Source organism: Diadema antillarum, unplaced genomic scaffold (genome assembly GCF_040938485.1).
Source record: "Diadema antillarum isolate AM-2024a unplaced genomic scaffold, OU_Dant_1.0 scf00000083, whole genome shotgun sequence".
In the NCBI taxonomy this organism is placed as follows: domain Eukaryota; kingdom Metazoa; phylum Echinodermata; class Echinoidea; order Diadematoida; family Diadematidae; genus Diadema; species Diadema antillarum.
The window spans coordinates 147,176-159,475 of NW_027270972.1; the positions used below are offsets into that span (position 1 = coordinate 147,176).

The 12,300-nt window shown below is 38.2% G+C and overlaps 1 protein-coding gene across 1 annotated transcript in view; it reads left to right on the forward strand.

Moving 5' to 3' along the window:
* The first annotated feature begins 1,318 nt into the window (after nucleotides 1-1,318).
* The window catches only part of LOC139717804 (dynein axonemal assembly factor 9-like), a 64,786-nt gene continuing 53,804 nt past the window's right edge, over nucleotides 1,319-12,300 (forward strand). The window contains exons 1-3 of the mRNA XM_071629303.1: nucleotides 1,319-1,438; nucleotides 9,640-9,741; nucleotides 10,520-10,597. Of these exons, the coding sequence (XP_071485404.1) occupies nucleotides 1,371-1,438; nucleotides 9,640-9,741; nucleotides 10,520-10,597 (248 nt within the window). The 5' untranslated portion in view covers nucleotides 1,319-1,370. The remainder of the gene's footprint in view (nucleotides 1,439-9,639; nucleotides 9,742-10,519; nucleotides 10,598-12,300) is intronic.

A 12,300-nucleotide genomic window follows, 5' to 3' on the forward strand; every position in this document is an offset into this window, starting at 1 on the left:
CTTTGTGTGTTTGCATGAGTTTACAAGAATTTCGATCTCTAACAAGGCAAGAATTTTTAAGTGATTAGATTGGAAAAAACAAAAGATTTAAAAAACAATGTGTCGTACGGAGAAAAGATTGGATGGAGAAACGATGGGACAGTTTTCATGACAAGTGTTCATGAGTTTGTAGAATCACGTTTCCAAACACAGACATTAGTTCTTTTTACTATTGTTAAAATCCGTCAATTACCGGTATGGGATTACAATTCAAAGATATATTTTATGGACGAAATGATGTGGAAGAAAAGCTGATAAGGAGATAATGAGATAACTTGATTCATTTATCTTTTTTTTTTCTTGAAAAGACACTATACATTGGAAAACATTAACACAAACAAATCTAATACAATGAGAGATTTTATAAAGTTAAAAGAGGTTCATGATAAACCCTTCAGCTTTGCTCATTAATGTAGCTGAGCATCTGAACAAAAAATAGAAGAAAATTGTGAGTCATGAATTAGGTACTTGTGATTATTGATACACAATTGCAGTATGAACAGCGAATATATGTAACTTCAAATCAGAACTTTCATGTACAGACATTGTATTAAACAAGATGAAATAGGGGAGCAGAGAGGAAAGGGGATAAAATAGATTGAAAAACACATTTTGATGTGAAACAAGCCAGTGTAGGCCCTATGCATGTAGGTGCAGCGATTTAAGTCTCATTAACACAAGTTCCCCAAGTGATGTACAGGTGTGCCTTAAATGGTCGAAATGAAAATCTATCACTAAAATTGTAAAGTCACCCAGATCTTAAAATTTTGCGGGACGTCTGTGTGTGGGTGTGTGGTTGTTGGTGTGTGCAGGAATGGGGGTGACATTTTATAAACTGCCTCCTTGTGTACTCTCCACTATTATTCACAAAGATAGTTTCTTTGTTACTCTCTGTACTACAATGTACTACAGTCCACAATGATCACTGATCAAAGATCAATGACTCTCACACAAAACATGACTTGGATCACTAGCTTAATCAAATCTCCACGTGCCATGAATTTCAGTTCAATTTCGTTTTCATCTTGGCATATTTCATGGTTACATGTTTAGTATGCTCGGTACTAAAATCGTGGGGTTTTACAATGTAAAGGCAAAGTTGTAGCTTATCTAGTATGCAATCTCTTCAAATGGTAGAGCTAGAGGTCCCCATATATACCGGTACCCATGAAAAAGGCTATGACACTTATACATTGTAGCACCAAGAGAGGGAGCTACACTATCAAAATATATGTCACGTGATATGCCTAAGATGGCGGAAAATTTTGTTGTCTGTTTCTAAGATCGTCGAGAAGACTGGTAAATTCCGTTGTTTTCCTTCAGGAGACATCATGCCACCCAAAGTACCCCCTTCAGCTCGTAGAAACATCAAGCATGTTACATTTTCCCCATTTGTGAGGTAAGTTACAGGTATCTTTTGTTGATATCGTGGTTTCAGTTCGTGTTCTTGCGCCGACGAGCCATTCGGTCCCATACGTTCAACTTCGTGTAGCTTCTATGCAGTGTAAAACTAGAAGTAGAAAACGTAGGCTCCTGCATAATAATATATTACATGTGCTGGTGCATGCGCGCTATGCTCATGGTGTGCGGTCTGTGTTCTCGGGGTTTATCTTGCGCTAGCAGTGCTCCGTAGAATCGAATACCGGTGATACTGATTAGATTCTACTATCTAGACCTCTAGGTCTATTTCTAGATCTAGATAAGCCCTGCCCTGCCTGGCCCTGTGCCTGTTTCTTTACGAGACTTCTGATCAATCATGGCACAACACAATTGAGCATTCACACAGTCACAGACAGAGTGTTCTGCAGAGCTGCAGAGTAAATTTTAACGTTAGTTTTCTCAATCAGTAGCAGTCGATATTACCCAAAAGATTGGTCTGTCTCTTGTCGTCGCGAATATGTTCTATGGACTGATAGAGACTACGTCTAGCTTCACGGAATCCCAGTATGTGCAGTAAATGTCAAAAAATGATTTTAAAAACTTCTCCAGACAGAGAAATTCTTCTGTCTAGAATCTAGATCTGGAAAGTCAATAGAGTAAGATATCCCGTTTGCGGCAGTTTAAGCATTGTTAAGGGTTTTTCTACCTTGTAAACAAATCAGGCAAATTATTTTCAACCATTTCATATATCATAGACAAGATTATTCATTAACGCAATTGTTTTCATAAAAATTGTATACCATTGACAAACGCAGTTTTTAATACCAGGGCAAAACCCGGCACAATTTTCACCGATAAGGGCGATATGCGCCGTAGCAGCTCTGCTAGCGGCACGATGTACAATCCCTATGCAATACGCGCGTGCTCCGCGATCTTTCGCTGAACGCCTTCACACGTCTCGCGAACATTGCGTAGGCGCCAATTGCCATTGCGAAAGCACGTGAAAATAGCGGGCGCACATGCTCTGGCTGCAAACAGGATTGCAATCCTGGCGGTGTTGTTGATGTCTTTCTCGTGTTTTTCTCATTTTTTTTCGATGGTAACATCCACTTTCCGAGCAAAAATAGCGACCCACATCGGCTTGCGAAAGTTCTATTTTACGTGAGGATATGTTTTCAAAATTCATGAACATCGGGAAAACGACAAAAAATCCAGTTTCTTGGACCATTGTTTCTTAACTGTTATGTTAAGAAGTACAAAAAAAAAATTTTTGATGCGATCTATGTTGTCATTTAGGTGAGGAAATTACACTTTTTTCAGAGATTGTGCCCATTTTATCGGTTGGTTTTTGTTGATTGGTAGTGTGTTAGTATATGTGTAGTGTGCATGTAGCAGTGCAATGCTGTGTTTAGCGGTATGTTACCGAGTATGTTGTACCTGCCGCTAACGGCTGCACAGCCGCATACTGCCGCAGTTACTCTAGTTAATACAGTTGTCGGTACTGCAATAAAGAAGTCAAGGTAGGCCTACCGAAGGCAAGCTGCCCATAATTTTACCACAATGCAGTCCAAAATCTAACCTCCTGCTATGTGTACAAACTTATCTCTATACTTTTGGGCGCGGTCAAACCTTGGTACGGGTGCCGTTACTAAAGTTTGACATACACAGTGAAAGCATGCTGAAAATGGGAGGGCATTACAAGGCCATATTTATTATTGTCTTTCCAGAGGCCCAATAAGACAGGTGAATACAGGTGAAAAAGGATGTAGACCAAGCTTGGCCTGTCCTACATTGACCTACCGAAATGCAGTATAGAGGTCTAGAGGAAAACCACCAGTTTTAGGACATAAGCTTTTCTGCAATATTTACAGTTGATAATACATTTATACAAAATCATATCTTCAACAATGTGTGTTTAATATATTATAATTCTTTTATGTCAATTTTGGTTTTGTTAATACATCACAGAATTTAATAAAATCAAAAATACATCACCTTGATAATCCACCAGAATCTGTCTGGCCCAGCCAGAACTCGGCCACGTGCTTTGCGCGTTTGATGTCAATACATGTACAAGGCCACTTAAAAATGCACCGTGCCATACTTTGTTGGTGCAAGGTTGCATCGGGGACGTTGTGGCACCCTTTGGTGACAGAATTCTGGCGATTCGTCACTTGCATTCAACCCCTGTATATTTAGTCACTGCATCGGCATTTACGGAAATTTTTCATTTCTTTTGTGTTTTTGCGGATACCAATAACCATCACTCTTTGACTTTTCCAAAAAGCGTAAGAATTAAATTCAGTGTTAAGAATCAGGTTTGCCAGAAAAGTGCTAAGAAATGAGAAATATGGTGTACGCAGTTCTGCTGTAAGTTTTTTTGCTTATCGCAAGCTCAGAGTGTGGTGGTATCCGCAAAAATTCAAAAGAAATACAAAATCTCCATGTGCCAATGCAGTGACTACTGTAAATATACAGGGGTTAGATGAAAGTGCTGACTTGCCAGAATTTTGTCACCAATGCGCGATGCAACGTCCCCGATGCAACCTTGCGTCAACAAGGTATGGCACAGCGCATTTTAATGGCCTCGTATGCACATAGCGCACAGCTGAATTCTGGTCAGGCCGGACGGATTCTGGTGTATTATCAAGGTGATATATTTGGGGATTTTGTGAAATTCTGTGACATATTTAACAAAATCAAACTTGAGATAAAAGAAGTTTAATATATTTAACACACATTGTTGGTGATGTGATTTTGTATGTTTTAGTTGAACAAATGTTGCAGAAAAGCTTAAATGGCTGGTAACTGGTAGTTCTGCTCTAAATGTGTGACAACCAGGCTCTGTTATTTGGGGAATTAACCATAAATAAAGTACAATATGCAATAGACTGATGAAATTTACCACATGGTTACAGCAGTCATTAGGTCTAGGGTCTAGGGTAAAGAAAAACCTGCACCAAGGTTTCACCTCCCGTGTCAAAATGTAACCACTCGAAAGAGGTTTTACATGCAGCGGGCAGTCAAATTTTGGAAGGCGTTATGGTTGAATTATAATATGGGCGGCTTGCTTTAAGGTGACCAGTATTTGACCGCCTGCCCGAATCCGTCAAATTCTATTATGACAATGCATGCATATCACATCATGTCACATACTGTCATTGTCATTCACAACAGGAAAGTCCCTTCAGGGAATAATTTTCCTGGTATCGCATCGCAATTTGCTATGCATTTTTACACCACTGCTACACAAACTGTCTTTTGTGTAGCAGTTTTTTTTTCCATAGAAGTGTACAGGATATCATTTGAAATATTGTTCATCCGCTGAAAGCGCTAATCGAATTTGATTTGGAAAATTATTCCCTGCCCTTAGTCACCTAAAAAATTTCATCAAAAATCCCAAATTTTGACATCAAGAATGCAAAATCTGCACCATTTTTCAAAAGCACGCAGAGCTTCAGTCCAGTGTTAGGAATCAGAGTTGCTGAAAAAGACCTAAAATTGAGAAATATGTTGTTCTGTTGAGAATTTTTGATTTTATTGCAAGCTCAGTATGTGATGGTATCAGCAAAATCGCAAAAGAAAAACAAATCTCCATGTGTGCCGATGCAATAACTAAATCAAATGTACAGGGGTTGAATGCAAGTGCCAACTTGCCAGAATCTGACCACCAATGGGCACTGCAACATCCCCACTGCAACCCTGCGCCAACAAGGTATGCTGCAGCACATTTTCAGCGGCCCTGTACTGTACGTGCTTTGACATTGAACTGTCCAAATTCTGGCCTGGGGCAGTCGCATTCTGGTAGGTTAAAAATCATAGCGATATATTTTGGGATTTTCTGAATTCTATAATTTTTTAACAAGATCAATGCGATGAAAGTAGTTTATACACATATATTTGACATACATTGTTGGTATTTTGTATAACTTTTCTTAAATGAATAAATATTGCAGAAAAGTTTAAGTGGCCAGATTCTGGTCAGCTTACTCTACTTTTTTTTTTTTTTAATACTTTTTTTTCTGAAGTTACTTCAGTACTGCAAGTTTGCATTCAAATAGATTACAAAAGAAGTAGTTTTTCATCCTTGCTTGCATCTAATTTTGGTACGGTGTCAATTTTTTTCACTAGTTACTATTTTTCAAAACGCCGATGAAAAAATTTTAAAAATTATGTTTCACATCCCCATTCATATCCTTTTTGAGTTGCCACATCGACTTTTTTTTATAGTTAGTTAAATACTCCTTTTGTGTGGCTGAAAAATACATTGGAAAACCAGCTGCTATGTGCTAGTATGAATACATTTATTGTTGGCTTGGACAGTGCGCTGTTGAGAACAGAACATACATCGTGAATGGACAAGTGTCTGCACACACTCGTACTCGTGTACGTGTATGCATATCATAAGCCTGACACATGGCTAGGTTTCAAAGGTCATGTACTTGTGCGCTGCTATCACGCTAGGATGCTAGTGCTGTTTTGCACTGCGTGTAATTTTCAAACATGTACAAACTCACCATAAGTATTTCGTGACCTGTACACACTTGTATTTCTTTTGAGTCTCCAAAGTCCGTTGGAAGACACTTTAAGACTCTTTTACACATTGTAGAATAACTTGATTACTTGAATCGATGCTCTGGACTGAACTCAAGCAATCAGTAGTTGTAGTTGGTTGCAGTATGATACGTAAACATACACAGTAATGCAGCAGTTGGTACGATACACATGTACACACACACACACACACACACACACACACACACACACAGAGCAGCATTGTAAAGTGAAATCCCAAAATGTGTAGAAAACATCAAAATTAACATTAAATGTTCAACTTTTATCTGGCTTTGGAGATTCATGCAAGTAATTAAGGTTGTGAAATGTTTAGGGTCAGTTTGTGTATGTTTAAAAATCATAATATATGGCGGTGCAAAATTACGCTAGTGCCTTCTACTGTGCAGCGGCTTCAGATGAAAAAAAAGAGTAACATTAAAGATAGTATTAGGACCCCCCCCCCCCTCCGCATCACCTCTCTCCAAAAAACCCAAACGATAAATTTTTTTCTTTTCTGGGCCTTTCACATTGTCTGTCGGGATAACATATTAAATTGCAGTTACTGTACAGTATGTGTGGTTTTGTGACTCTGCATTTGTGAGATGACAGTTTGTCGGCACTTGATGAAATGTTATTACTGAATAACAACATTGATAATCATTAGAGCAGATATCAACTCTTTTCACGTGCGTCGTAAACACATTATGTACACCTACACACTTGTATTACTGTTTGATATAGGGTAGAATTAGAATTAGAATTCAATTAGAATTGAAGTAATTTCAGTAATTCTTTCTTTTGCTTCTGTTCATAATCTTTGATCTGAGTTCATTTTTTGTGTCATAATCACTAATGACTAGGAAAAGTGGACAAGGGTAAGCATTACAGATAGTATTGCATTCTTCAGTCATAATTCATAAGATGATGGAGCAGATATTAATCAAATGATTTGTTGAGAGTGTACATGTGACCTGCCATTTATACAAGCCTAGCACATTAATCTGCTTATGACTGATAACTAGTAAAGTATTTAAGTATAATGACCGGTCATTAGCACTTTCATGTTGTGATGGTGACCGGGCAAGATTTCGTTGTTTCATTTACGTGCGATGATCGAGGGTAATTAATCAAACTACAAGGTTCTGCTTCATCATTTTATTAAACAAACTAGAGAAGCACTCTGAGAACACAGACCTCTGCCAAGAATGCAACTCATTTTCATCACTGATCTTGTTTTTCCATAGAGATATCAGTGATTTCCACCCATACAAACGTATAGCATTATGTGCTGAAAGTCGCACGATTTCCCAATATAGAAACCTTTTGCTACGTCATAAACCCTCAGCTGCATGGCACGCGCACCTCGCCCTAGCAGAAACTAGAGCACGCACTGTAGTGCACACATGCAAACCTCGAATACGCGCAGCCTGAACTCCCTGGTTCATTTACCCAACCTCCCAAAATATCAAAAATCCTCCATAAATTCCCCCAAAAATTCTTGGATCACTACCAAAATTTAATCACCTTTTACTTGTATCATTCTAAATCTTTCCTGCAAGTTTCAGCCAAATCCGTTAACTACTTTTTGAGTTATATTGCACACAGACAAACTAACTAACTAACAAACATGATAACATAACCACCTCCCTTGGCGGAGGTGATAATACATATTTTTTTTTTTTTTTTTTTGCATTAGTATACATGTAATTTCCCACACCTGGTACCTTCAAAACAGTCCAAATGTCCTCCGCTATCACCTCGGATGTGTGAAACTGTCCTGAAGGCACAATTTGTGGGTAATTCTTGCTAATACCCTCACTGACAAGTGTTACGCTGCCCCCTCCCAATAGTTCTAATTACCTTCCTGTTTATGATAAGTGACCTTCATCTACTGTACATGTAGTTAGATTAAACACACACATATTTTGTGGTCTGCAATCCGGGCTCTGTTTCACTAATGTGGGAACTACAGAGACTCCAACCCCAAGCACCTTCTGATCTAGAGATTCTCCCGCCTGAAACCCCTAGCAAACGGGAGACTCCAACCTGATGTGCGCGAAGTTCCTTATTGCCGGTGTCCAGGGCCCTTAAGCGGGAGAATTGAACATAGTGATTGATTTTAGCATTTAGTGAAACAGCCCCCTGACTTGAGATTATGGATTTATGAATGTGTAAGAATCATGTAAATATGTTAGGCTTGTTAAAGGACAAGTTCACCTTCATAGACATGTGGGTTGAGTGAATGCAACAATATTAATAGAACACATCAGTGAAGGTTTGGGGAAAATCCGACAATCCGTTCAAAAGTTATAAATTTTTAAAATATCTGTGCAATCACTGCTGGAGGAGAAGACTATTATAGTGTATGATGTCACATGCGTACAACGATATAAGGAAAATGAAAAGAGAATTTTACAAAACTTGACTTTTTGAATAAAGTGCACATTTCTTTGACTTGTTACTGACTTACAAGTATGTTAGGGATAATATTATTCCCCCTGACTTCTGAAAGAGAGAAGTCGAGTGTTCTTTTATTATGTGAGAAAAGTGAGAATATCTTGAATTTTCTTTATACTTTCTTTATATAGTTGTACTCATATGACATCACAAGCTATAGTAGTCTTCTCATCCAGCCGTGACTGAGCAGAAACTTCAAAAATTCATAACTCTTGAACGGATTGTCCAATTTTCCTCAAACTCTCATTGATGGGTTCTCCTAATATTGCTGCATTCACTCAACCCACATGTCCATGAAGGTGAACTTGTCCTTTAAATTGTTAGGTATACATGTCCTTTTACAGCTTGATTTCTCGGATGGTGGGGTGATATGACTCAAAGATGCATTTCAAGGGATATGTTCATCTGCCCCAAGTAGCATTTCAGGTTTTAAAGACAAAAGGATTGATGTAATGGTCTCATTAAGAATAAAAACCACCAAGTACTAGATGTCATGTTGAGAGTACTGGGTCTCATTTCATGGCTATTGTGCTCTCAATTTCCTTGCAAACATACATTGTATAGCATGCTACATAGGACATTTCATCCAAAGTACCTGTTGTCATATTACACTCATGCACTTTAGATTGAAGTACATGTACTGTATATTGTACTTAAGACGGATTCTGCTTTCACAACTCCATGTTTACCTGTTATTGGTGTAGGGAATATGTTGGAGGTATTCTAGGAAGTACTTTTCCAGTTGTTCTGGTATCAGTATATTGGCTACAGCTATGCCCTGACATGCAGATAGGGGGCCATGCCAATCTTAGATGAAGTCATGTGATTGTTGTAGCCTACAATGTGCCGGTATTAATGATAATTGTGGGTACGCCAAATAGATAATTGACACAACATTACATATTTGTTGTAAAGGCGATATACAATTGCTTCACTTAGTGACACACACACGCACAATGTACATGGATTCTTCTTGTTTATTTGGATATTGTTGGGATGTAGTGACAAGAATGGAAAAGGAAAAAAGTTTTGCAGTATATTATCAAAATTTGGGCCATGATTGTGCTGAATATTTTTTTTTTATAGCAATAATGCTCAGAGCAACTTCATGCATAAGAACAAAATGCATATAAATCAGACAATATATACTCAGAAATTAGTACACTGTTGTAATGACACTATTTTTTTCTCTTGTCCTGTTGACATCAGCTGTTCCAGACTAAGACAGGTCCAGGCCCTGCTCTGTGATCATGGCCGGCAGGTCCCAGACAAGCCAGACTCTGTCCTTTGTATTCTGGGAATTGACAGCAGGTAGGAACCATTTGTAGTATCTGTACAGTATACATGCTATACAACACGTTTTATGAGCAATCATATTTTGTGCATTGGGACTTAAAAGACAATATCAGGAGCGGTTAAATTTGAAACAGACACTTCACAACAGGGTCCAAAATTATGAAACTTCCATATTACTGTTTATTATGAATTAAGTCTTTCTTCTTCTTCTTGTTCTTGTTCTTCGTCTTCTTTTTAAATCAGTTTGGAACATAGTTTTTAACAATTCCAGTGAGTGTCAACCATTGAATCTGCTTGACATTAATACATTAATACAGTTATGCATGTTCCACTTTGAAACAGTAACCGTGGGATCAGGCTCATCAGTGATAGAGTGAAGATGATGTGAAGGCTCGTAAAAAGAGTTATTACACATTCATCAAGTAATTAGTCTAGAATAGGGAGATTTGTAAACACAAATCTCTAAATCGATATGAAAGGAAAAGGGTAGCAAGGGAATTCTTTGAGAAAGGGTGTTTAATGCGATATACATGTTCTGTCAAAATTTTGAATGTGACCACCAGAATGACTATCAGTGCTAAAGTAGACTCCTCCCTTGTCATTTTAAGATGTCATGGCTCGGGTATCTATACTATTAGAAGTTTCTGCCACCAGAGCACATACATATCCAGAAGTTCCAACATAGGCCTCTGAATCCTGATGAACAGTCCAAACTCAAGTAGAGGAGATCCTCAAATCAGATTTAGCGCAGCCCTTTTATTGTCCAGCTCATAATTGGGTTGTTCTCTTTCAGATACAACGAAGGAAGTCGAGAGCTCGCAAACTACCTCCTGTTCAAGTTCTTTGACACGCGCCAGGCAGAAATTGAGAGGTAAGCATTCTCACGATTATTTGCTGTACATACTGTACTAGATGAAAACCCTTGGCATCTGTTTCATTTTCAGATCCTGTTTACACAATGCATCCTGTGTGTGTTACATGTTGTCTTGTTTTGTACAAAATGATGGCAGAGTTTAGAAGAAAAAAATGGGGGGGGGGGAGATAAAAGGCTGAGGCTGAATGAGGCTGAATAGTCTGCATAGCAGAAAGCAAAATGATCATTCAATTTTTTGCTGATATTGATAATGAACAACGAAAATTAATGACAGAAAAAAAGGAAAAAAGATAAAAGTACCTTGTTCACTTTGCTTCGATAAATACCTCATTAGTCTCAGGGTTTAGACAAAAGAATAAAAGAAAAATATGTCAAACTGTATCTCAAACATCTGACAAAATACTGTGTTAAGTGTGTATAATAATATGACAGCCCTAGATGTGATTGAAAAAGAAAAAGAGAAGTCCTTTAGGAATTGTTTACTAGGTGTCACAGGATCAACCATCCGCTGGTGAGAAATAGCTTTGTAGCAAAGATGTCAACAATCTATATGTGAAGTGATCAAACAAATTCAATCACTTTGTTATTTATACAAGAGCGATAAAGCTTGTATACAACACCCCATTCAGAAATCTATGAATGTGCAATATGTGGTCAACTTTAAATGCCACATTTGTCGTGCAATGTTCCTCATCATATAACATTTCAAGCTCATTACATTCGACAATGAAAGGCCATTTCCGGAACAGCATGTTGTTTTGTTCCCTCACGTTGCCATGCCATCTTTTTTTCTTGTTGTTGTTGTTGTTGTTGCGACAGGAACTCCACCAAAATGTAATCACAAGCGTTTGTGTGTGTATTTGACAACGATTGCAGCACTGGCATTGTTCGGCAAATATTCAGGGATCAGTTATTGGCCGATGCAATCAAGAATCACGCAGCTGTATCACTGCAACCTGCATTATGTACATTTGCCGGTTGCGGCAAATATCTGGGTTTTGTGCATATTGTCCATGGTTATTGCTTTCTGCCCCATTTTCACAGACCTATTTACCTTTGTTCATGAGGTGATTTTTTCGATGTCGTGTTTCCTACCTTTTTTTTCTTTGTGTAGTATTACATGTATTTCATTTTTTTTCCCAAGTCTCGCTCAACATGGTGATTATTTTTTTTTGTGGGTAGACGCGCTCTCAAATTAATTGCTTCTCATTGTCACCTGTGCATCGAGTTTCCGTGCGTCGACAAAACCGAGAAGATGCGAGCGATAGGATACACACCAAGTGGTTGTGATGATGTAGCTAGACTTAATTTGCAGGCTGAAACCAGTCAATCCTTTGCAAAAGGCGAGGACCACAGCACAATGTTGCCAATGTGTTCATGATAGACATTGCAGTCACAACATAAACTCTATAAAAGACTATCCTCTCTTTTTTTTTTTCCAGCCATAAAGGTCTCATGATTATATCTCGAAGGCACCTACTGTGTGTCCTGAAAACGCCCCCTTTGTAATCTTTGTCTTATTTCATTCTCTGTCTGGTGTCTGTAGTAGTATAAAGTTTTGGTTTCAGGCCCTGGTTTGTTTTTTATAAGTTGATATTTTGAAAGTCTGCACATTCTTTATGAAATATACAATACGCAACTAGAGATACATCTGTCATCATACCTGTGCGTTCTCTTTTTTCTATCAAGGAATTAAGCAT